The following is a 26,117-nucleotide window of genomic DNA, read 5'->3' as shown; positions in this document are numbered from 1 at the left end:
TCACTACTGATGGGAATTGTAGAGGAACCCAAGTTGGAGAAGGATAGCCTGTAAGTTGTAACTAAAAATACATGCTGTATCATGAAGGGGTTCTTAGACCATGGTTTGTCACAAGGAACTGTCAGGGGAGTTGCAAAATTGAGGTGGGGAGGAGAGAGATTACACATACCAAGCTAGAATGCTGTAAAAACCTGCTCTAGCTTTGTCTGAGCAAGCTGGTAAAATGGAAGTCAAGCTGAGAGTCAGTTCTACCAACTCTATTTTCTCCCATGCCCAAGAAAAGAAACCTTCCCCACACCACAGAAAGCTACCAAGCCAGTCATCTGCAGGTGCCTAATGGAGCAGAGTACCCAAGGACCACACTTCATTTGTTTGTTTGTTTCCATTTAAGCCCACAGATCTGTTAGAGAGAGTCATCCAGGCATCTACAGACCAGGAACTAAAGGACCTTCCACAATTGCATGAACAACATATTTCATGTATGGGCTACTTCCTTATTTGCTGACGTTTTCACTGCCAAATGGGAGAAATAGAGCTAAGACTCTGATCCAAGAACGTTATAAACAAATTAAGGGACCAGACAATTTTGGAATATTAGGACTTTTACTATAACATTTTAATTATATAAACACCTTTTGTGGAACAAAATTGTTTTGCCTAACTTAAGTCATAACAGAAATTTGAGACTTTGTGATTTCAGAAACTGGAGACTAGAGGAGATTAAAGATTCCAGGCAGAAAAGGGAAAGGAAAAAAAAGTAAAAGATTGCCCTTTGTTTTTGGTTAGTATTGGAACTTACATAATGGCACAAAATGTTATGACATTTGAAATAACTCCAGGAGATTTTTGAAGAATGGAGTCAGCAACTAGCAGCTACCACGTTAGCAATGATGTCTGCTTCTATGGATAGACTATGTCCAAAAGATGTTAACAAAGGAATGACAGATGTAAAATAATATTTTGAGAGATTTACAAAGAGGTGATAAAGAAGTGAAAACAAATTTTGTGTGATGTAGAAATATTAGAACCAGAAATACTGGAAAATAAAAAAAAGTGTAGATTATAAGACAGAGAAGACCTGGACTAAGACTTTCTACTGGATATATAAAAGAAGTTGGTTAAGGCCTTGAAAATTAAAGTGGAAAAACAAATGATAAACCAAGAGGATAATCTGGATAATGAATTTTCATTGGATTTACAAAAGAGGCTTGCTAAAGCCTTGAAGAAGCCTTTGGGATGGGAAAAAGAAAAATTGAAGAGAGATAAAATCCTACGACAACATGTGAATGAATTAAAGATCAAGATTGTTAGAAGTAAAAGGTTTGTTAAAGGTTAACCTTGGTTTGTTTGACCAAGGTTAAAATAAGACTGTTTCTATAAGTTCTGGTAACCCTTTACGGACTTCGTACTGACACCAGGACTGAAAAGTTGATTTATTGATTTGCATATGGATAAGGGATGGGTTCTCGGAAGAAGAGATGCTTGCATGTAACCTTATAGGGGGTGAGGAGTTACTAGTTTGTTTATACTTGTGATGAAGATCAGAAGTCACTTCTTTAAATATTTCTTTTCTTTTTTTTCTTACTTTCTCCTTTTTTTCTTTTTCTTTTTCTTTCTGTGTACCTTTTATTCTTTCTTTCTACCTCTTTTCCTGAGTTTAGTTTGTATTTGCTTTTACTATTATAATCAAAATGTTCAATAAAATTATTTTTTTAAAAAAAAGAGAGATGGCTAAACCCTGTAACAAATCAGGGAGGGAGGCCCAGAGCAAATTTTGACAGGGCAAGACTTCAGAGCAGAGGGCTGGTACAGGCCAAGCAGGTTGCAAAGCCCCAGGAAGTTTTGAGAGAGGCTAAACTGAGAGTCTAGCTATCTTTATGTGTTATTTATTAGGTATTTGTAATTTAGGTTTATTTGGGGGGGGGGAAGAGAAATTCATTTACCATTTTAGAGGGTTGCAGTATTTGAAAGTTTGAGAACTCCTGCTATAGAGTGTAAGTTCCAAAATATGCATCAAAAGGAGAAAGAAAAGATTAGAAGTCAGAACTTCCAACCCTAAAACCTGGCAGGAAGTTCTGCATCCCTCAGCATAATTTCATGCATTGCCCAAAGGGGAGGTGGTGTAACCAGAAAGAGTTAGAGGAAGGGAATTATACAGTAAAGGAATGCTACAGCCTTCACTCGCCATCAACAGCCCTGTATAGCAGTGTTTCTCAATCTCAGCAAATTTAAGCTATGTGGACCTCAACTCCCAGAATTCCCCAGCTAGCATCTGGCTGGGGAATTCTGAGAGTTGAAGTCCACACATCGTAAAGTTCCCAAGGTTGAGAAACACTGCTTTATAGCAAATAAGCTCAGACTTAGTGGCATCATGTTAATTAGTTACACTGACAATGAGGTCTCCTTAATAACATATTTATAATGTATTCCACAGTCCAGGATTTCACTGAAATTTGGAGTATTTTTTCTAGATTCTGCATGGATGTAGAATCACTTTTGAAACAGCAGTATTTTTAGCCCCATTAAATTTAGCAGCAAAATAATGCCTATAATATGGAGAGTAGTCTAAGATAAAATATGGTAGATGGAAAATTCCTTAGAATAAAGTGATCTGAATGATTAGTTCTCCTGAACTATTTATGTGTGAGAAAATAAAAGCTGTTTCATTCTAACAGTTAATTGCTGATACTGTCTTTCAGACAGTCTAGCTTGAAACAATAGTCAGGGAAACAGTAATAATATCAAACTATTACCAGTTATTGAGTTCACACATACTAAACCAGGGTTTAGTTGTTTATTTATTTATTTACAGTCCAAGACCAAATAACAGAATTTTTTTAAAAAATACAGCTCCTTTAATACATGTATAAGTAACTATATTTATATTTATATTTATATTTAAAGTTAACATTGCACAGAAGGGACCAAACAGCTCCTATAAGTTAAGGTGATAAATAAAAAGTTTGCTACTGCCTTCAAAACACCTGGGTATTGATCATTTAATAAGAATACCTCAGTCTCCTCATCATGAATGGAATTTATTTTTATTTTATTTATTTATTATTATATTTATATGCTGCCTTATCAAACTAAAAAGTGGGTGTGTTAGCTCTAATCACCAGTGTGTGTACAGTGGGGACATTAAAAGGAGATGTGAGATAGACTCAACCTCTACATTCAAGGAGACTCATAGAAGCGAATGTGTGTAGCCCAGGGTTGAACCGTGGAGTCCTCGGGGTCCCCTGAGCTTGGTTCTTTTCCTGCAAACGTTTCGTTACCCAGCTAGGTAACATCTTCAGTGCTAGGATGGGATGGGGTTTGCTCTCTGTTTGTATATTGTGGCCTGCCCTGCCAGTGTTGGCGGGGGTGGGTGGGTGGGTTTCGTTTTGTTTTTTCCTTCTGATTGTTCCTTGGATAACTCATGGACAGACTTAGCCATAGTTTCAATTGGGAAACTGTCAGCATCTTAGACCAAGCTAAATCCAAAAATGCAAGGGAATTCCTGGAAGCTTGGTATCCAGACAAGGCAGCCATCAACAGGGACACGGAGATAAACAACATCTATTCACTATTCAAAAGAGGCAATAGAAAGGAAAACAAAAGACCAGAACATCTCCTCACCAGCAATCATCACCCAGATAAGCAGAGACTAACACCAAGATTACCACCAGACACACAAGCAGCAAACAATTCCTTAATCAAGGAACTATCAGAGGGAAAAAACAGAACGAAACAAAGCCCACACCCCCGCCAACACTGGCAGGGCAGGCCACAATATACAAACAGAGAGCAAACCCCAGTCCATCCTAGCACTGAAGATGTTACCTAGCTGGGTAATAAAACGTTTGCAAGAAAACAGCCAAGCTCAGAGAACCCCAAGGACTCCACAGACACATATTTGATCTTCATATGGCATAAATAGAGGGTTTTTTGAACTATGGTTTATTTGAACAAACCAGAACTGGCTATATTCAGACATAATAGTAAACTCTAAATCATAGTTTACAACCCACAGTGGCTGGCATCACACACAAAAAAAATCACAGCATGGTTTAATGTGATGCATAGACTCCGACAGTGTGTGGGAAACCTTGAGGACTTGGTTCAAAATGGCTCCAGTACACGGAAGGGATGTATCAGTGTAGCAGCCATTTTGTTATATCCAATGCAGCTACAAGCTGACTTTGGAATACCAAGCAAGCATGAAGCCTCTGAAATAGGAACATGTTGAATATGAGCAGAGTCAGGGGGTTCTGTTTTATAACCTAAACCTTTGCCTGAGGTCTAGGGACAAACCTTCTGTATGTTAAAAAAAAGTCATTTATTTGATATATTCTTTGGCCTTATTACAGCTGATAATAGGACACCAGTCTGTATCAAATGTGGTCTCTAAAACAGTGTTTCTCAGCCTTGACAACTTGAAAATGTGTGGCCTTCAACTCCCAGAATTCCCAGCCAGCATGCTGGCTGGGGGAATTCTGGGAGTTAAAAGTCTACACATCTTCAAGTTGCCAAAGGTTGAAAAACACTGCTCTAAAAGCTCTCTCTTATATTAGCATAGCACATCAGTAGCATACAGGCTCCCTAATTTATACAACTTTTAAGAGAAATAGAACTTAAAATATCTCCTCTTTTAGTCATCTTCATATTCATCATCACTGGCTGCATAATTCTAGACAGGAGCATTTGGTTATTTCCCCTGTCAATCTCCTGGCTGTATTGCCTTAGTCATTAAAGCATACTTTCTACATCCAACAGGCAATTGTTAAAAATGAATCTAGACCACATACTTAGTTTGAAAGTGAACTAAAATAAATTAGCGCAAAGCTAGTAGCTTCTTTACATTAGTGAAGTTTCCTGACAGCAGGGAACATGGAAATCCAGGCTGCTAAGCAGCAGACGAGGTTAATAATGCACCATCATCTTAATTCACTCTGGAGGGCATCTAATGGTATAAAGAAATAAACCTGACTTTAAGGTATTTCCATAAAAATAATAATGTAACAGCTATAGAAACTGAAAGTACATATAATGTAGAAATATGGTCCTTGCTTGTAACACCCATTAAGTATGCATCCTGGGACTAGAGGAATAGAAGCTGGTGCTGTACCACTCTTCCTGTAACAGACTTCAGCTAAACTAGATATGATAACAGGAACCCTTTGTTTGATATCCTGCATTATCGTGCAATTCGCTTGGGGTAAGCAACATTATGCAGAGTGCAGAAACCAAATAAGAAATAATAAAATAAGAAAGTAAAGGCATGACATAAGAAAAAGGAAAGGAAATGTAGCTAAAGCTAGTTTAACACACCATGCATTATACAGTATCTCCCCATACCTTTCAATCCTTGCTTCCAGCCTATCGATGCACCATTTCATACATTGCTTTACCTTCACACTACTATGTTTTTGAGAATATCATCAGTTCCATCCAAGTACTATTTCTTGGGCTTTTCCTTCCTCTCAACCCATTCATATATTTGTTTTGAAATTCAATTCTCATTAATTCTGTCTATATGACCAAACCACCTCAATGTACTGTGTTGTTGTTTTTGCATTCAATCCACACTCTTTCAGCATCTATTGATTCCTGATCCTTGCTCTTCTTGTTTTATCATACACTTCTTAAGTAACCTATTCCTGTTGCATTCAACTTACTTTTATGTTTCTTCTGACATACCCAAATATCATTTCCATATAACAACGTAGGCAGAAACATTTTTACTTGTTTTGACAAACGTTTCTTCCTTATAACAGACCACATGCTATCCATTTTCTTTCTGCCAGCATTTGCACATCTTAAATCAGGGCTGCTTGCAGATTAGAGGTCCAAAAAGTCAAATGGTGAGCATGATTGGGTAATCAGAGCCCCACCATTTTTTACATGTGTGCAATATACATTAAAAAGGGATGGGGCTTCAACTGTACTGTCATATCCATAACCTGCCTCTGAATATGTCTTTGTTATGAGTCCACATTTAGACTCTGTGGACACAAAAAGTTGGATTAGGTAAGACTTTGCTCTGATTTAGCAGAATAGTTCTTATGTTCTAATGACGACTTATAGTTCAATAGATGAACAGCTTTTTTTAAAAAAAGTGTAGGTGATGTGATATAAAATTAATATTGTCTTCCTTAATCTGGACTTAATTTAGATGTATTGGGACTGCAACTCCCCAAATTTCCCAGCCAGCAAGTTTTCTAGCCATGTTGGCTAGGAATTTGGGAAGTTGCAGTCCCATCACTTTCGGAACATACAGGTTGGGCAAGGCTGACTTACTGATTTATACTAGCTGCTTCCAGCCTTAAGTCAATATTTACATTTGAAATATTATTAATAACACCCCCTTTTATATGATTCAGTCACCATGGGGTAAGCATGCATGCATGAATTTTCATGAATTCATCTCATGTGAAGACACTGGATAAAGGGCATTTGGATATAGCATGTTATATCATTAAAATATTATGAAAAGTTATCATAGAAAGCTGAACTCTCAAAATAAATAGATGCCACAAATTTAAGTTGTTTTTTAAAAGGAATCCCTTAATTTTTGGGATGCATTTAATATTATTCCATTTATCATCAGAACTACAATCATTAAGCCTCATATTTTGGTAATGAATATTAGCACATGGCTCAGAAGTATAGTGGATTTAATTAATATTAACAGAAGGAATTAAATTATAGAAGGATTAACATCTGTTAGAGAGTAAAAATATTCAGATTTTAATAATATTGTCCCATAGGATATCAAACCACTCAGTTCTACAACTGACCTCTTAAACTGTCCACGGAATTATTTTAGAGACGTTGTTTGTGTATTTGTGTGAGTTCTGTAGTCCACTTCCTTTTCCTTATGCTTGTTTGAAAAAAAAAAATCAGTGGGAAGATATGGAGTCAATTTACTGATTACAAACAGCCCAACTATTTCCTCCTATAAATTTTTCAAGAAACAGCACTTGGCAGACAACCATAATTGTATGTATGTATTATTTAATATATTGTGTCAATCCTGCTTTTTATCATTAAAAATAGCCCTATTTATTTATATTTATACTTCTACAAATACACACATATATAATTATAATGTCAATTTTTAGGACTGCCCATTTGCCAACAACTCTTATCCCTCTTTACCTGTTACACTAAATCAAGGTTATTTTCTTTCTCTTTCTTCAGTGACTGAACATTTTCCATTCATGCTTTTGTAGTAAACAGTCTTGTTTCTTTATCCAAACTTGTGTGTGTTTGTACATGCAAATGTCTATATATGTAGAGGAACAAATAGACTCAATGGGATACAATCCTGGTGAGTTGTACACTTTTAAATAATGATGATGCTCTTTGAGTCAACACTGACTTGATGGCACATAATCAATCAATTCCTTATGAGACCACAGTGAGGAATTGAATACATCGAGTTGCTTCAGTAAATTAGAGAGTGTGTGAATGTTCTGATACTGTAAAACCTATCACCCAAATGAAAATGACTTTCACATTTTTCTGCTAGAGTTATCCCACTCTCCTGTGGTCCAAGACGCATCTATAACAGTTTTGAGAACACGTGCTGTTCTGAGCATATCAAAATGTAGCACAAGGTAAAGAGTAAATGCACAACTGGAAAAACTGTGGAATTGTACCTGAATGAACTGTCTTTTCTTAATCTTACTGTTTTCTTAATTTTGCTATAAACAGCAGAATTGGAGGGAGGAACAATCTTCAATAGTGTCCACCTATTAGCTTTTAAACAGAAAACAGTGTGGTAAGATGGAAAACAGTTACAGGAATTCATTGCCATGTTGCAATTTCTAATAATTTAATTTTTGCTGAGGTACTAATTTATATTCTATAAGCCTCCAAAGTAAATATCCAGTAATCAAAGGTAAATATGTAAATACATTATTGATTTATTATGTGCTATCAAGTCGATGTTGACTCTTAGAAACCACATAGATTTTCTCCAGGATAATCTGGAGTCCTCCAACCTGGAACTTCAGAACTTCCAACAGTGCACTCATTGCTGCTGTACTGAGTCCATCCATCTAGATACTGTCTTCTTCTTCTTTTTCCTTCTACCTTTCCCAACATTATAGACTTCTCCAGGAAGCTAGGTCTTTGCATAATGTGTCCAAAGAAGGATAATTTGAGCGTAGTCATTTGTGCCTCGAGTGAGAACTCTAGGCTGATTTGTTTGAAGATCCATTGGTTTGTGTTCTTGGCTACCCATGGTATTCTCAGGAGTCTTTTCCAGCACCAGAGTTCAATAGGGTCAATACACTTTCTATCCTGTTTCTTCAAAGTCCAACTTTTGCTTTCATAGATTGTCACAGGGCCAATGGTTCTGAACTTTGTAGATACAGACACATCCCAGACCAAAATATCTTTTCCAAGTCCTTCATGGCTGCTGTGCCAAGGGCTAGTCTGCAGCACATTTCCTGGCTGCTGGTTTTTGACTGTTGATAGTCAATCCTAAAAGGCAGAAGGTATCTACCACTTCAGTATCTTCATTGTCATTTCTAAGGCTGATTGCTGTATTTGTTGTAATTAGTTTGATCTTCTTTATAATTAATCATAGTCCCATTTTTCTCACTGTGCTTCTTGACTAGAGCTTTGCATTTTCAGCTGGTAGAGTAGTGTCATCAGTATAGTACAAGTTATTGATAATTCTTCCTCCAGTTTTAAAACCATACTCATCTTTTCCAGTCCAGCTTCCCTCAGTATATACTCTATACATTGAATAAATAGAGAGAGAGTTTACAATCTTGGTTCAGTGTTTTGCCAACCTGGAGCCAGTCTGTTTTGCTATGTTCTGTCCAGACTGTGAATTCCTGACCTGTATATATGTTTCACACAAGCACAATGAGATTTTCTGGAATTCCCATTTTTCTAAGAACATTCCACAGCTTGACATGATCAACATAATCAAAGACCTTTCTGTAATTGATGAACCCCATATTGACTTCTTTGGGGTATTTTTTGGCTTTATCTACCAATATTTACACTGGCCTTTTTTTGAGCAACAGTGAATATTCCAAACAAAAAATGTTCAAGATCTATACTATCAAAAAATTGCCTCCTGAAAGGTTTAAAATAGACAAAAGAATTTGTGGTTTTGAACATTATAAGACTGAGTTTGAAATAGAATTGTGTACAAATGATAAATATGTAATTGCTAAAATATATAAACTTTTATTGGGAATGGGAAAATATGTGGTTGAAAGGATTGAAATTTACACTATGTTATAATCTTAAAGATAATTTTTATAAAATGATGTACCATTGGTATATGTCACCAGAGGAATTGCCTAGAATGTATAAAGGCACTTCAAATTTTTGCTGGAAATGTGAACAACAAAAAGGGACATTTTATCATGTTTGGTGGACATATACAAAAGCTAGAAAATTCTGGATTCAAATACACCCACTGATTCAGAGGATTTTAAAGATTAATATACAATTGATACCAGAGGTTTTTCTTTTGGGATTGATGGACAAACAGTTGGAAAAAGGTTATGGAATTTTGTTTTTGTGCATGATAACTGCAGCAAGATTATTGTATGCACAAAGATGGAAAGATTCAGCACTACCCACAAATGGAGAAATGGTTGGTGAAGATGACGGAACTTGCTGAGATGGCTAAATTCACTTCTTTGATCAGAGAAAAGGCAATATCCACATTTATTGCTGACTGGAAACCCCTTATGGACTTTTTGCATGAAACAGAAAAAAATGAACTTATGATTTATAGTTTTGATGATTAGACAGGATAGATTATAGAATGAGACTCATGTTGTAACCATAGAATAAGAGGTAAATTGATAGCTGTGCGTATAACTGTTGTAAAGAAGATTGGAAGCTACTTCTTTGTATCTTTTTTCTTTCTTTTCTATTTTTCTTTTAGATTTTTCCCCTTTTTTGCACTTTTAGCTTTCTCTTTGATTTCTTTCTTTTTCTTTTCTTTTTCTTTTCTTTTTCTTACTTTATATTAGTTTCTATCTTCCTTTTAAAAAATCTTAAATTATTATTAAAAAAATAGCCTCCCTAGTCACTTTCCAAGTAATTTATAAAAGATCATCTTAAAATTAAAACTGTATTTTTATATTAGTATACATCTTAAATTCCTGAAGGCAATCTCTACTGTTTTTCATGATTCCCCATGGGTTTTGGAGTTAAGGGAGAAAATTTCTAATATACTATATAAATATAACTAATCTTGATTAAGTATAATTGTGTTTAATAAAATGATGTATGGACAACATAACAATGCAGGAGATCTGGAATCCTGTCTGATGAACAGTTTCTGCTTTTTAGCAAATAATTATAGCAAGAATATCTTAAGGACATGGTTCATTATACACTTTGGGATAAAGATCTCTTAATTGAGAATTGATTTATTCTAACACAAAGTGTGATGTTCCTGGGATGACTTTATAAAACACACATGTGGAAAAGAATACAATTATCCATACCACTTTTTAGAGATAGCATTAGGAACAACAATGTGTTGCAAAATGTCATTCTAATCAAAGAATGGGAGTAGGAGGAGCCAAAAAATTAAATGGTAGAGGTATGCAGTAGTTGGATCAGCTGCTCCTTAAAGATCTCCTTAATCCAAACTAATATTTTTCAGAGCCTGCATGACTATTGTGTGAGCCCTAAAAAAGACATGGCTCTTTTAAGGAGCAGCAACATGTACACTGAGGTGCCCATGCTGGATCCAAAGCAAGCTTGCTCACATCTGATTTGTGTACTGCACATCTCTTTTATATGCCAAGGAACAACCCAGGGAAAACATACATTAGTTGGAAAAGAAGACATTCGATTTGGAAAAGCAATCTAAGCATTGTAAGCAGAGATAAAGTTAGAGATAGAGATTGCAGGCAGAGTTATAATATAGATAGAGATAGAGTTACGAAAGTGATTGTTCTTTGATTGGATGTGTTAAACCAGTTTGTGAAGAACAAACATGGTATCAGATATTTCAGCTTTGGTGATTCGTCACATCTGACATTCTATAGTTTTGATGCCTAGTGTGGAGAATGTTTTTCCCACTAGAGGCCTTTGGTTTTAGCAGGCCTGAGGGACACCAGAGTTTTTTCCACTAGGAAATTGCTGTAAGGAGGAATGTAGAAGGAGAAATCCAGGGATAGGCTTGCATTTATGTCACAGGCAAAATGGATTTTTAAAATCATTAATCTCTGTTGCTTTTGCTGTGGATGTCTTGAGAAGATTAGTTGAATATTTTGGGCCCAAGGGAAACCTGACCATGTGTAGAAGGCAGGGGGAATGTCCTTGAGGGACAGGAGGAAGAGCTGCTACCAAGGCAACAGTCAGGTAAAAGGGGCCTGAGCCCAGGGTAAGAATGTTATCTGAGCAAACATCTCAGACAAGTCCCTCCTTAGTTCACACAAAGGTAAAGGGTAGGAAGGGAGAAGCACATTCAGACTTGCAAGATTCTGTTACTAAAGCTTTACAATAAAAGTAGTACTGACCTACATGGCATTGGTTTCCTAGTCTGGTCTACCTTGAACAGCTGAGGCCATGAGAGGACTTACCTTCATCATACATCACAGAGACCTGGAAAGTTTGCTACGTGAGAAAGGAGATATAAGCTGGCTGCATGAGAAAGAGCACTGAGTGTGAAAACAGCAAAAATGAAGTGATCAGGGTTGTGAGCACTTTAGGCAGCACTTTATCACAACAGTTACAACTGACAGGGAACTCTGAACTGACTGAAGGCCATATTCAGACCAAGGAGGTTGCTCAATGCTTCCACCCCCCCCCCAAACAAGAATGCTTTAAAATCAGTAAAGAAATAGATGCAGTGGTGAGTTTAGAATCAAAGGCGGGCCTGTGCTTTGTCTTCACAGACTGCTACATACCGTGTAGGCTTTGGAGCAAAACTTTACATTGTCTGAAGTACTTAATTAGGTTGCTTATTCATTCAGCCCCTCCCTGTTCTTTGTGACTCAACGGACATTATTTTATCAGGATTTTCTGTCCTTGTAAATTCCTTCTTATATCACCAGAAACAGTATTTTACCATCTTGTTTTCTGTCTCCCTCTTCTTTCAGCTGTCTTTGATGTTTCCAAACGTCAGGATCTGCTCCAGTGATACTTGCCTTCATGTTAGGTGTCCAAACTATTCAAGCTTTAGCTTCATTATTAGTGCTTCCAGTGAGCTGTCTAGTTTTATGTTATATAGTGTTGAATTATTGTTCCTCTTGCAGTCCAAGGTATTCTTAGCAATTTTCTCCAGCACCACAATTCAAAGGCATCAATTTTTCTTTGTTCAACCTTTGAGGGTCCAGCTTTTACAACTGGGAAAACCATGGCCTTGACAATACATCTTTGTTGTCAGTGTGATGTCTCTGCACTCTAATAGTTTGTCCACATCTGTCGTAGTCTTTCCCCAAAACAGCAGATATTTTTATTTCATGGCTACAATCACCATCCCTATGAATTTTTGTGTCTGGGAAGATAAAGTTTGTAATATTTCTTCTCTGCTTGTTTGCTTTCGGTTGGCATTGCCTGTGGCACAATCTTAATTTTTTGTTTTTAATATTGAGCAGTAGGCCAGCTTCTGTACTCTCTTCTTTCACCTTGAATAAGAGATTCTTTAGGTCTTTCTTACTTCCAGTCAAAGTGATATTATCAGCATATCTGGGTTTGTTGATTTTTCTCCCAGCAGTTTTACTTCCAATTTCTTTTCTTCTACTCTAGCATTTTTCACAATATATTCTGCATATAAATTAAATAAGGTGACAATATGAAACTTTGGCTAACCTAACAGTTGCTTTCTGTTTGTCAGGTAGGTAGGTAGGTAGGTAGTAGGTAGATGATAGATAGATAGATAGATAGATAGATAGATAGATAGATAGATAGATAGATAGATAGATAGATAGGACTGATTGATTCTGATCAAGACAAGCACAAAAACAATATTTCTAATCATCATACAAATTCTTCAGTAGGCAGATGATGTGGCCTGGTAAACCCATGTGTTTAAGGGCTACGCACATTTTTATGGTCTACACAGTCAGAAGCTTTAGTATAATGAACAAAGCAAATGTAGACATCTTTTTGGAACTCCTTGGCCTTTTCCATTATACATTGGATATTACCAGTGTAACCTTGGGTGCCCCTGTCTCTTCTGAATATAGCTCGTACATCTGGCTGTTCTTGCTCCCTGTAGTTTTGAAGTCTGGATTGCAAAATGTTGAGTGTTATCCTACTAGCAGCTTGTTCAGTAGTTTGAGCATTCTTTAGCACTGACCCTTTTGGGTATAGAAATATAAATTGAACTTTTCCAGTTCCTTGGCCACTGCTGTATTTTGCTTACCTGCTTATAAACTGCATCATTCTGCAAGCATTTAAATTGTTAGTATTCCACCCATTTCTGCAGCTCTATTTTAGCAGTAATTTTATTTGATTTCATTTGTTTTAATTTTATTTTCTAGAATGTCTACCTCTAATTATGCGATCAAACCTGTTATCAATTCTGTGATCACATCATTGATTTGGGGATATATTTTTGTACAGTTGGAACATACAGAAGAATTGTGCCAAAAAAAATCCCAAAGATGTTTACTTTAGAAGATTATAGTAATCAAAGGAAATTTTTATGCAAAGGTGGGCACTATAAAAGACAAAGGCAAAAATCTTTTTTGTATAGCTCTTCCATGTATCCACACCATCTCTTATTCCCTCTTGATTGTTATCCTCAATTTCTAGCACTGTTTATTTAGATATTACTTCTTACAAATTGTCCTCTATCTCTATTGCCTTTTGCTTTATTCAGCTATTTTCAAGATATTAGCAGTAAGCCATTTTGCCTTCTTTTGCTTTCTGACTTTCACAGTATTTTTGTTTGTTTCCTTTAAAGATGTCGTGGATTTCAGTCCAGGATTTTTTTAGGCACTCCGTTTATCAAATATAATGTGTAAAATCTATACTTGCCCTTCATTGCATAATCATATTGAATTCTCCTGAAGACATAACTTCTTGGTCTGATTATTGTATCTGTTTTGTTTAAGTTGTAATTTTTCAAGAAGGAATCAAAGCCAGGTCTTGGTTTTGCTGGCCAAGGAGAGTTTCTCTATCTTTGCTTATAGAGTATGTAATCATTTTGGTTTGGTGTCATCTTTTAGATTCAGGTTTCTTGCAAGAACTCCATTAGTCTGTCTCCTGCTTCATTTTATACATTGAGGCCATATTGTTCCATGTTATTTTATTTCCAACTTTAGGATCCAAGTCTCCTACAATTAATATGGCATCTTTTTTTGATGTTGTGTCAACAAGGTGTAACAAATTGTCAAACAACTGTTCATCTTCCACTACCTCAGCATCTGTGGTTGGAGCACAGACTTGGACCACTCCTATATTGATTGGTTTACCTTGTATTCAAACTGAGATTATTCTATATTTTGGGGGATTGTAGCCCCCAAAACTTTGACACCCTTTTGCTAATATCTATGGTGACTCTATTTCTTCTATGATTTTTTTTTTTTTTTTGGTCTGAAGTAGAAGATCTGATGTTTCTCGGATATAAAGTTATCTATTCCAATTCATTTCAGTTTGCTAATTCACAGAACCTCAATATTCAATCTTGACATTTTTGCTCTGACAACATGAAACCTGCCTTGGTTCATGGCTCTGGCATTCCACATACACTAATGATGTACATATCTTTGGAGCACAGAACTTTCCTTTATCTCTGTCCACATCAGCATCTGAATGTCCTTTTGGCTTTAATTCAGTCACACTGTAAGCACTAATGCTACTCATGTTGCACTCTGTTCTACCCCAATAGCTTGTTGGATACTTTTCAATGGTAGGGGAGGCATCCGCTTCTTTCAGTATCACGTTAACATGTTGATATTGTCATGATTGCCTTTAAGATAATTTTAGTCTGGGCTGTCTGTGCAGTTTTATGTTTTAATTGTTTTTTTTGGGGGGGGGGTTGTACAGTACCTGCAGTCTGTTGGAGTTGGGTGGAGTTGGGTGGCATTTGAATGAATGAATGAATGAATGAATGAATGAATGAATGAATGAATGCTAACACATATCAACTTAACTTATCTTCTGAGCCCAGACAATGCATGGCAGGTGCTTCAATCTATTGAGTCTAAATGAATGAATGAATGAATGAATGAATGAATGAATGAATGAATGAATGAATGAATGAATGTATATTCTTCCAACTTTTCCAAATAAGATGGAAGGTTCTCTTTTGGAAGTATCTTTCTCAAATGTGAGTTTTCAGTAGAGAATGAGGGAGGGTAGCAGATTAATTGCTCTCTGTCTTATCCGTGACTGTAATATTTTGCTCCCATTGAAATCTGTGGCAGATTTCTTTTATATCTATATGCAAAATGGTTGGTTATGCACATTAATCATTCAGTTCAGATCATCTGTAGCATAATAGACACAGTCCAAAGAATAACAGCATCACAAAAATCCATGAAGTATATAGAAGATGAAATTTCAAAAATCTACTGAATGCTAGAGAGAAATGTTCCAGTTGAAATAAAATACTTGCCTTGCTTGCATTTTGGAGCAAGACTTATGCAAGGAACTTCAAGTCCCATAAATTTTCATAAGTCATGCCAGCCAGACTGCTACTTACATGTGGAAATGGTTAAAGTTTTCTACAGAGTATTACTTTGTGTATATTTTAAGGAAAAAAACCAGAGCCTAAGGAGAATATGAAAGATGGAATTTAAACTGTTTTTCTTATGATGTACATGATGTATGCTTCCATTTGTGTTCTTCATTTACTGCAGTGCAGGCTTCTCTGAACTGGTACCCTCCAAATGTTTTAGGGCTGTAATTCCCAGAATTCTCCAGTTGGTGCCACCTTTATCCTAGAGGAGAATTCTGAGAATTGTACTCTCACAGCTGGAAAACACCAGCTGGCAAACCTGCTGTCAGGTTAAATTATGGCTTGGTCTGGATCTGGAACATTGTATAGAGAAGGGGAAATCCGAATACATACCACACCATATTGGGGCATACAATAACTGAGCTGCAAAAGTCCAGTTGTCCAGCAGATGGCTGCAAAGAGAGAGAAAATGCAGATTTCCACACTCTATATGCAGGATGCCTAAATTTAGCCATTTTTTAAAAGTTCATGGGCTGTTTTTAATTTTTTCCAGAGAGGTTTTTTTTTAAAAAGCAAGCTTCTGTCAGGGACTTTGTTAATTTTTTATATACAGAGTGTCAGGATTGGGCTTGTCTGTTCTTGCATTTATAATTCTGATAGAGAAAATGGAAGGTACAGAAAAAGGCCATGGGTGTCAGATTTCTGAAAAATATGATTCTTGGGTTTGTTTAATAGAATTAGTATGGCCATACAGTACTAATTTTTTACTGATTCTTTTCCTTAGCTTTGAGCATCCTAGAAATTTCTAGGAAGGCCATTGCAATAATGTCATACTAAACAAAAAAGTTTAAATCTGCATATATGTTAACGTTTTTCTTTAGATCTGCCTAAAACAGAAGAACAGTGTTGTTGTAACTCTTTAATCCCAACTACTTTACAAATCTGAGGGTGGTATGCCAGATGGTAGTTCGGGTAATGATAATCATAATTTTGAATAACAGAGATTCATTCCAAGTGTCTCAGAGGACATTTATTTTTCTACAATGGAATGGTGTCAGTTTTTTAAATAGCTAGTCATCAAATAATGTATCGCTTCTCACTAAATGTACATTTTCCACATTGCACTATGATTTTTATTCCCCTAGAGGAAAAGAACAAAAACTCATCCAGATACTAACAAAGTATGAGAGGGTTTTTTTAAAACCCTTTTGAGATGACATGCTGCCGTTTAATTCCTCTCCAGAGGCAAGAAAATCACTCAGCAGGCGGTGAAAAAGGTTTTTCCACTGAATGTTGTTTTAACCCCATGCTCCACAGAAGAGACTTGAGTCAACTATCTTGTCCTTATTATTTTTCTTTTTTTAAAAAAATTAAATAGATATTAAATTGATCGTGCTGTTTGTCTTTTGGATTGGTCTGAGGTGTTGGAATATCCTTTGCTACAACAATAAATATTACTGCTGATGATTATTTATAGAACTCTTTCCATTTGCAGTCTGCCTTAGAAGATTGTTCTTTTTGATTTCCACAATCCTCTTATAAGTTGAAGCAATGACTGTGAAGAGCCAGTGTACTGAAATATATAGAGCATCATTACTCAATTTTAGTCTGCCAGATGTGTTGTACTAAAACTGCCTGAGTTTCCACATATTATGATGGTTAGTAGTAGCCATTTTGGAGGGCTTTAAGTTGGGGAAGAGTGAAATAGAGGTTGGACTGGCATGAAGAAGAGATTGGTTCATCTGGCTGTGGAATGGCATTAACCGGTAATTGTAGCCCTGTTCAGATGTTAGGACTTGGATCTCCAGAAAGGAACCTTCCCTTCATTCTTGTTGTCATTAAGTCGTGTCCGACTCTTCGTGACCCCATGAACCATATTGCGCCAGGCCTTCCTGTCCTTCACTGCCTCCCTGAGTTTGCTCAGTTTCATGCTCATTGCTTCAGTGATGCTATCTAATCATCTCATCCTCTGCCGTCCCCTTCTCCTTTTGCCTTCAATCTTTCCCAGCTTCAGGGTCTTTTCCAAAGAGTCCTCTCTTCGCATTAGGTGACCAAAGTATCTGAGCTTGAGCTTCATTATCAATCCTTCCAATGAGCAATCAGGGTTCATTCTTACCCTTCATTCTTACCAGACTCCAAACCTATCTGACACTATTATTTTTCATTTCATTACTCACATACCTCCCTCGGAAGCTACCAAGCTGCAGAGCAAAGGACTTAGCCTCAAGCACAACCTGCATTTCTATCAGTGCCTCTAAAGGCATTCTTAGAAAATCTAATGGCTCATCAGGCAGCCAAAGGCTTTGGACGTTTTTCCCCCTATCAAGACATAGGGGGAAGGGGCAAGAAAAAAGACATAGGCAAATTGAGATGACGAGAGCATTCTAGGAGGCTAGAGGAAGGGGTGCAGAGTGACACAGTTTGTCTTCTAATATACGGATGTTAGAAGTAGAACGAAAGCCTCCCTAGAGCAAAGGAGAGCTTGGGATTCGTGGCATGGGGTGGGGGAGGTTGCTTGTGCAAGAACTCTATTTGTTTATTTGTTTGTTTGTTTGATAAATTTATATGGCCACCAATTTCATATGCATGACTCTGGGCAGCTAGCAGTTACACTGTCTCCTATCCCTTATTCATGTGTTCATGGACATCCAAATAAGCCTTATTTCTTAGCCTGATTTATCTGGAAGGGCAGTTGTGTTCTGTGGGATTGTTGCAGACCTTTCTGACTCCAAGTCCAATAGGGTATGTGTATCTGTTTGTTTGTTTGTTTGTTTGTTTGTTTGAATGAATGAATGAATGAATGAATGAATGAATGAATGAATAACGGTATTACTTCTTATATGGGTAATTTTGTAACCATTAATTTACATAATTGTTCAACTCTGCAGGACCTAGAATGGTCCATGGTTCACTTGGCAGAGAACATGTTTTGTATGTAGTGGACCCCACTTTACATCCTTGCAGTGGCAACTGCAGAGGAATTCAAGGTCTGCAGGATGGTGGGTGCAGCATCACAAACCAAGCCCTGCCCTTTTTGTATGCCCATTAATGTTGCATGAACTTACAAAAGGAGTGATGTTTAGATAGTGATGCTGCACCCACCATATTTCAGATTTTGGCGCACATCCCCTTGGATGCTTCTGCATCCTTGGCATCTCTAGCTGCAGAGCTGGGGAAGACCTCTTTGAAAGATTTATCTAGTGACGGTATATACCACAGGAATAGGTGGACCAAAAATCTGCTCTGTATATGCATATTCAAATGTCGAAGTAATCAGCCCAAAGCACATAATGGAGACACCAAACTGCTTCTGTGCCCACTCTGGCACTGGCTGATTTTTTTCCCCAAATCACACAAGGACTAACTTATGGAAGCTGCTTTGAGGTTATACACAATAGAGTAGGAAGAGTCTTCCAGGCATACAAGATGCATAAATAAAATGTAATAGTGAGCCAAACGAAAAAGAAAAACACTTATCTTGCCTCTGAACAGGCCATAAGGTCAATACTGCCTAAACCTTTGGGCTGTTTTCAAAAACTGATCACTGAAATAATCCACAGAACTGGTTAGCAGGGTATACTGTAAATAGCGATTCTGAAATTGTTTCAATTAAGATACTTCATATCAGAGTTCTCATATCAACCTAAGCTGATAAAAGGCCAGCCGTTGTGACCATATGTGACTCTAGCAGCAACATTAGATCTAAGAGCATTTCAAATTATGTGCCTGATGCTTTAGAGATGATGCAACTCCCTTAAAATAGGAAAAGCACTAGGGCTGTGCAATTGAAATTGAAAAGTCTGTTACTTTGAGTTAGAAATCATTTTTTCCAACCTTACTGGAAGTGTTCTTACATTGTTCCAAGCTGTTCCAACCATTCTGGAGCATTTTAACCTCAAAAGCCTCTGTTCAGAATGTTCAGAACAGGTGCTTTGAGCTTTTAATGGACTGTTGGAACAGTGTTGGATCACTTTCAGTAACTGAACTTTGGAACCAAACACTGTGAACTCAAAATGGACCATATTGAGCTTGAAACGTTTTGAATGTGAAATGTTTTGCACATCTCTAATAAATGCCAAGAATTAAACTACTCACTACTCAGTTTATTAACACTTGTTCAATCCATTTCCCTGCCCAATCAGTGGGTTCATTCCTCATCCTCAGATAACCTCTCCTATAGCTTCACGGATATTGAAAACATGAGAAATTTATTCTGATTCAGACTGCTGATGCAGAAGGATAACACGTTGATCCACTCAGCAGGCTTTTTATCATATCGCATGAAAGCCTCCTTAATAAACTTTATTTGTCCTTTTGGACTTCAAGCATCTGTCTCTAGACATTAATGGGCTTGATTCTACTTAAATATGTATGCTCTGTTCTATACCCCACTGAATGAACCCAAGGATTCTAACCAAAGTTTCTTCAAAACTTTCTCTGCAATTATATCTCACTGAGAAAAAAGACACCAGTGTCATCTGCAGCACACTGCAATGGCATCACAATGTCCACACATATAGCGACATCATCAACCACACGACACCCTTAAACACTTGGCTCTTGGAATCTGACACAACTATCTAAGTTATAATTACACCACACATTTCCTCATTCCCCCCAGCCCCTACGGATGCCCACGAAAGGCACTTGATGGGGAATCTGGTGTATGTAATGTCTACTAAGTCAAAGCTATTGTCTATGGAACTATGACTGAAAATATCTAAGCCAACATGACCACACATACCTCCTAAATAGCACTGTCTGGGCAAATACAGAGACATCAATTTCTTCCTTTAATAACATCCAGTAGCTCTGAGAAAGTGGAAGTGATTAATTGCAATTTGACAACCACATTTATCTCTCCATTTCGTTGCAGGATACAGCACAAGGGAAACTCTGTTTGCAGTCATGCGCAGCAGTAATTTATTAGTGGTTTAAGGATGTGGGCCCAGAACAAATTCTAGACAAAAGAAAAACATGTTTGGGTTTTTACAGTCTGCCTTGGCAAAAGGACCAAAGCTGTGCTTGGGAGTGCCAACATTTGATACTGTGTTTGTTCTAGTCAGGGTGACAGCTAACAAATGACCCTGGTTTGGTTTTAATTACTGCAGGAGAAGAAAGCGTGTATATTCATCTGCAATCAGCTTTGCAAAACAAGAAGTATAAAAGCAAAATAGCCATGGTATTTTACTCATTGGCATGATTTTTTTAAGTGTATAAATAAAGGGCACAGATCTGAAATCACAGAATAATGCCTTTGGTAGTTATTATCAGTTGCGAGGATAAAAGGCAAAGTTGGGTGCAAGATCGCTGTCTGGAGTATCATTAGCTTTCATTTCTTCTTGTTTTAACCTTCTGCTGGGTATGGGCTTCTATTCATTTGAAATCTGAGACAATCTGTTTTTGATTTTTAAAGTGGTGTACTGGCTTACATGCATACATTCAGTTAAGTGAATGCATTCCAGTGAAGATAACCTAGTGGTTTAGTGAAACTCCCAGGAATACTGAAGAGGGATGAGTCACCTAAATTGTTCATTCTGTAGAATATATTTAAGATGTTGTGCTGGCAAAAAGAACTAGCTTGGGAACCTGCCAATATTTTCTCACAATTGGGCAAGATACTTCTTAGTCCGTCTCTGATTTTTATGCACTGTTTCTTATAACCTTCGTACTAATGTGATTCGCAACAGAAAGCCTTGTACAATTAGTTTTTTTTTTTTTTTAATGTAGTCACATTTTGTTGTAAAATATTTGAGATCCTACCTTTGTCAGTGTTTGGGACCATGGAAAGCTGAGCAATTCAAATAGGCCAGTGACATTTGCAGACACAAGAGGATGGTCCATTAGATTTTTTTCCCCATGTATGTTAATTTTTTCTCAAGTATTGCAACTAGCCACACATTTTTCAAATTAACATTAATTAACAGAACACTCTATGCATATCTTCTTGAAATATATCCAAGGAAGCTCCAGGGAATTTAATAGGTCTTCCTCCAGGGTGAAGACTGCAGTCTGAGAATTTTCTGAACCAAAACTTGTCTTGGAACAGCAGTCTTCCTCACAGTCACTCTTCTTTTGCTTGCATTATTTCCTGAATTAGAATTCAGCTGGACAATTCTGACTGCACATCCAGTTTGATGATATAATATTCATTTTAGCCATACGCTTGATTTACGCTTGCGTTCTCCTGAGCTTTATAATTAATATCCAGACAGCCTACAATAAAAGTCTAAATAAAAATTACATTTACTGTAAAGACAAATAGCAATAGGCAGGCACAAATTAAAAGGAAAATTATAGATGCCTTTTTTTTTTAGTTTAAAATTTATTTTAAGGCAATTGACTGTTATACATAAATGGGATGAGGAGATATATGGTGTGATATACTGGAAAAAATATTGTGAATGTATAACCTTTATATAAAAATTAATTTTTTAGGCTTTATCAAGTTAAATGTATTTTGTACATGTTGCAAGAGAGATGCAACACTATTAAGTCAAATTCGGCAGCATCCTATTTCCTGTAGAGATCATGAAGCCGCTGGCTTTTTGAGACCTAGAAAATGAGTACTAAATGAGAGCAGCGTAGTTTTTCTTTGCAAAGAAGCACCCCAGAGCATGTCGAAGGGATATGGCAAGTATTTATTTTCTAAATATCTACTTGTCAGGCTATGATTTTCAGCAGAGCCTGGGAAGAGTTTGATTTTGTTTCGCTTGGGGTGAATTTCTTTGCTGTGGTTTTAATGGAGCAGCACTGCTGGCCTTTATGAACCTCATGGCCTCCATGTGGGGTTGGACTCTAAAGTCCTTTATCCCCTAGTTGGGCAAGACCATACCGTGTTGTAAATACATCCTTGAATATTATCCCAACAGCATTTGTAGGGATAAAATGCACTTCTGAGTGAGTCTGTGAGGATGCAGCTATTGCAGAAGGAACATAGATTGAACACAATAGTACTCAATTCTGAATAAACTTGCTACCTGTTATTAGGAGATTATGTTTGTAAAATGAAAGATACCAGAGAAAGAAGACTGCATGTTTGACCTGACCTGTATCTTGAGCCGGCTCTTCCCTTTTATCACAGAAATGTAGTTCTTAGGCCATGGTGATGGAAAGGCGCTACGTATGTGCTCAGAATCACTTTTTTCTCTGTTGTTAACTTGGCTTATTCTAGTGCTGAGTTTGGCATTGGAACTCCTATAATTTCTTTTCTGGTTGTTATTATTCAAATTGTTCTATACTCACTACATTAACTGATTGGGGGACTACTTAATATTATTCAGTTTACTTTTATTTTTAAGAAGTAATGACAAAAGGAGCAGTACAACAGAAAGATATATTAGTCATTACACAATTATTCTTTCAAAATAATAAAGGCAACCAAATAAATAAACTGGGCTAAGTCTGATAACATAAAGCTGTATATATTAATAATTGTGTGCCACTAGGGTTTGAAGATGTGTGTTGATTTTTCTCCATAAGGTCGTACCATTCTATGCTTTTTTGGTGTTGCTATTTTTAACCACTTTGTTACATTTTCCCCTTTTTTATATCAAATATCCTGGTAATTTTTATTGAAGGGTTTAGAATAAATATGAAACACACCAATGAATTGGGCTCCTTTGGTCTTTGGCCAGATTCAGTGTTGTTTTCATTATCTACTTAACTAGCTAGTGTTGGGTACACAAAGCTTTTGTCACATAACACTGTTTATATGTGGATGGGAGACCAATTGATCGATTAACCAGTCAGTCAGTCAACAAGTGGGGTTTTCATGTGAAGGAGTCCCAAATGTGGAATGGGAAGATTCAATGGAGCACTGTACATAGGGTTAACTTTTTTTTAAGCTAGTCCAATCCTAAAGATTCTTAATATAAATCTCATGAAATCATGCAAATCTATGTGCTTATACTTTACATATATGTCTCCCCTCTTCTTTCTTTCTTTATTTGTGATTCTTAAACTCATATATCAATGTTCCTTTGCAAACTATTATTCTGAATGCATATCTCAATTCTTTATTTCAGGTTGCACCCACCATTAAAGAAAGGATGGTAAAAAAGGGCAGCATGATGCTGGGTTATCAACCTCATCATGGAAAAGTTAATTTCTTTCGCCAGGTCATCATTAGCCCCCAGGTGATCCGCGAAGATATGGACTTCCTGCTTGATGAGATTGATTCGCTTGGGAAAGACTTGTAGTTGACACTCCCCAACACTAGTGCAGCTTCTGTGTGTAGAGTTTATAGTCTAAAAAAGTGGCATGACGTTATTAGACCTTGTGATTCATATAAAAATGCTCAGTAGATGGTGGGCAAATGGTGGGCAAATGGAAGTCTGATTTTCTGCCATTCTAATAAACAGGTAATAACTTCTTGAAAGATACACTTTGCATCTCTAAACTGCAAGATGAAACATTACTTCATCACTAAGATGAGTATCTAATTTAATTCCTGTAACTGAACTGAGTGCAGTTAAGTCATTGATGTAGCAGGGCTAAGTGTGACTCAATGAGTATTAAATGAAAGAGTACTGTCATGTGTTGTGAAATTTAAAAGTTAAAGGAAATTTTATCATGATGGGGTGATGTACAAGTGTTACCAACTGTGCTGCCCTTTGGAAAAATGAAGTGTTATATGAGCAATTGGATACGTCATCAACCACACATTTTTCCTGAAAACATTCATTTTTGTGTAGAGATCCAAAAAGATCCATGCTGAAGATTGTACAACATCTCGTCTATCTTTGGACAATTGATTTCATGTAGCAGCCTTTTCCATTGATAAATTGGGATTACAACCTCTCTTATTCCAAGCAGCATGGCTAAAAGTTGTGCTGGCTGGGAATTCTGGGAATTATAATCTCATCCCCCATCTGGAGGACATGAAGATGAGGTAAACTGGTTTATAATTTCTGAAACATGTCTACAATACTAAAATAGCAACAAGGTCTTTCTTAAGCATTTCAGAAGCATATTTGAGTTAAAGTTTATGTGTGTATGTACACATATAGATCTTAGTTGTATTTTTGATGCAGTGTAACTATTTAAAATAAGGTTTATGGCACTGATTCATCATCATTTATGTAATAATATAAAAACCATCAGCATTCACCTACCTGAATATAAACTTGTTGGAGACTACACTAAAAGCAATATATGTATGTAATCATTTGAAATATGTTTGTAATATTCAGATAGAGACATAGTTAAATGGTAAATAGGTTTGTGAAGATGGAAAGGCCTATAATATTTCCTCCTATTTAATTTATTGCACTACACTTTAACAAACCTGTTTGTTATTCATGATCTTATTATTTTATTACTTTATGTAGGGCTTCTACTATACTTGCTCATTTAAACGTTGAAGTTACATTTGAAGCATGACATAATATTTAATTTAGTAATGCCCTGTGTTGTTTCTTTCTGCTTTCAGAGTTATGTCTTACATATAGTGCATAACAGAATTGTCTAGATTCAGCATTGTAGAGATAATCCTTGTAGCAGCATATTTCAGTTTAACAAGTACACAACTCCTATGTTTTAGTTGACTGTTTGAATTAAATGCTTTATGATAAATGGTTTATCAAAAAGTACCTGACCACTCAATCTACTACAGCACTACCAGCATAAGCTATGAAAAGGATAACACATCCATACATCAGAAACATCTCAGAAACAACCAGACTGTTATAATCACACAGTTGTACCATATAAACCAACCAAAGCCCTCCAAAACATCTTAAGCAAACCAAAAGACGCAGTAGCCCAAGAAGAAGAAAAAACACAGGAGTCATCTATAACCTACAATTCAAAGACTGTAACAGCCACTATGTAGGACAGACAGGCAGGAGACTAGCAGAGCGCATCCATGAACACCAACCAACAGTCAGAAGACATGATGAAAACTCCTTAATCTCACAACACATGGACAGACTCAACCATAGTTTCAACTGGGAAACTGTGAGCATCCTAGACTAAGCTAAATCCAAAACTGCTAGGGAATTCCTGGAAGCTTGGCACTCAGACAAATCAGCCATCAGTAGACACATAGAGATAAATCACATTTACGTACCATTCGAAAGAGACAAGAAAAAAGCTATCAAGAAAAAAAAAAGAGCAGAACACACCATCTCCAGGAGCCAACACCCAAATAGGCAGTGATTAACACCAGGCAAACAATCAAGCAAAAAACAATAGCCTAATTAAGGAACTACTAAGGAGAAAACCACATCCCCACCAACACTGGCAGGGCAAGCTACTGTATATGAACAGAGAGCAAACCCCACACTCTCTAGCACTGATGATGTTACCTAGTTGAGTAATGAAGCATCTACAAGCAAGCAACCAAGCTCAGAGAGCACCAAGGACTCCACAATTAAATGTCATTGGTAACTCTATTGTTTTAATTTAAAAAAAACAAAACCCAACAGCTTTGAAACTTATTCAAGGTTTGTTGATGTTTCTGCTTTCTGAGAACTGCTCATCCTTAATAACTTTTTCAGTATTT

The 26,117-nt window shown here is 36.7% G+C and overlaps 1 protein-coding gene across 3 annotated transcripts in view; it reads left to right on the top strand.

Moving 5' to 3' along the window:
- GADL1 (GAD like acidic amino acid decarboxylase 1) overlaps nt 1-25,167 on the top strand; it is a 117,896-nt gene extending 92,729 nt beyond the window's left edge. For 2 of the 3 annotated variants that reach the window (XM_088150852.1, XM_088150853.1), the window contains exon 15: nt 23,638-25,167. In XM_088150852.1, coding sequence (XP_088006978.1) covers nt 23,638-23,811 — 174 coding nt within the window. In that variant the 3' untranslated portion in view covers nt 23,812-25,167. The remainder of the gene's footprint in view (nt 1-23,637) is intronic. The other variant, XM_088150855.1, reaches the window with a different exon arrangement.
- Nucleotides 25,168-26,117: the final 950 nt, after the last annotated feature.

Source organism: Python bivittatus, unplaced genomic scaffold (genome assembly GCF_059951505.1).
Source record: "Python bivittatus isolate LINGU-HERP-01145 unplaced genomic scaffold, Pbiv_v1 ctg000610_np1212, whole genome shotgun sequence".
In the NCBI taxonomy this organism is placed as follows: Eukaryota; Metazoa; Chordata; class Lepidosauria; order Squamata; family Pythonidae; genus Python; species Python bivittatus.
Note: the sequence above shows the minus strand (reverse complement) of the source record. Positions and strands in the feature narration are given on the sequence as shown.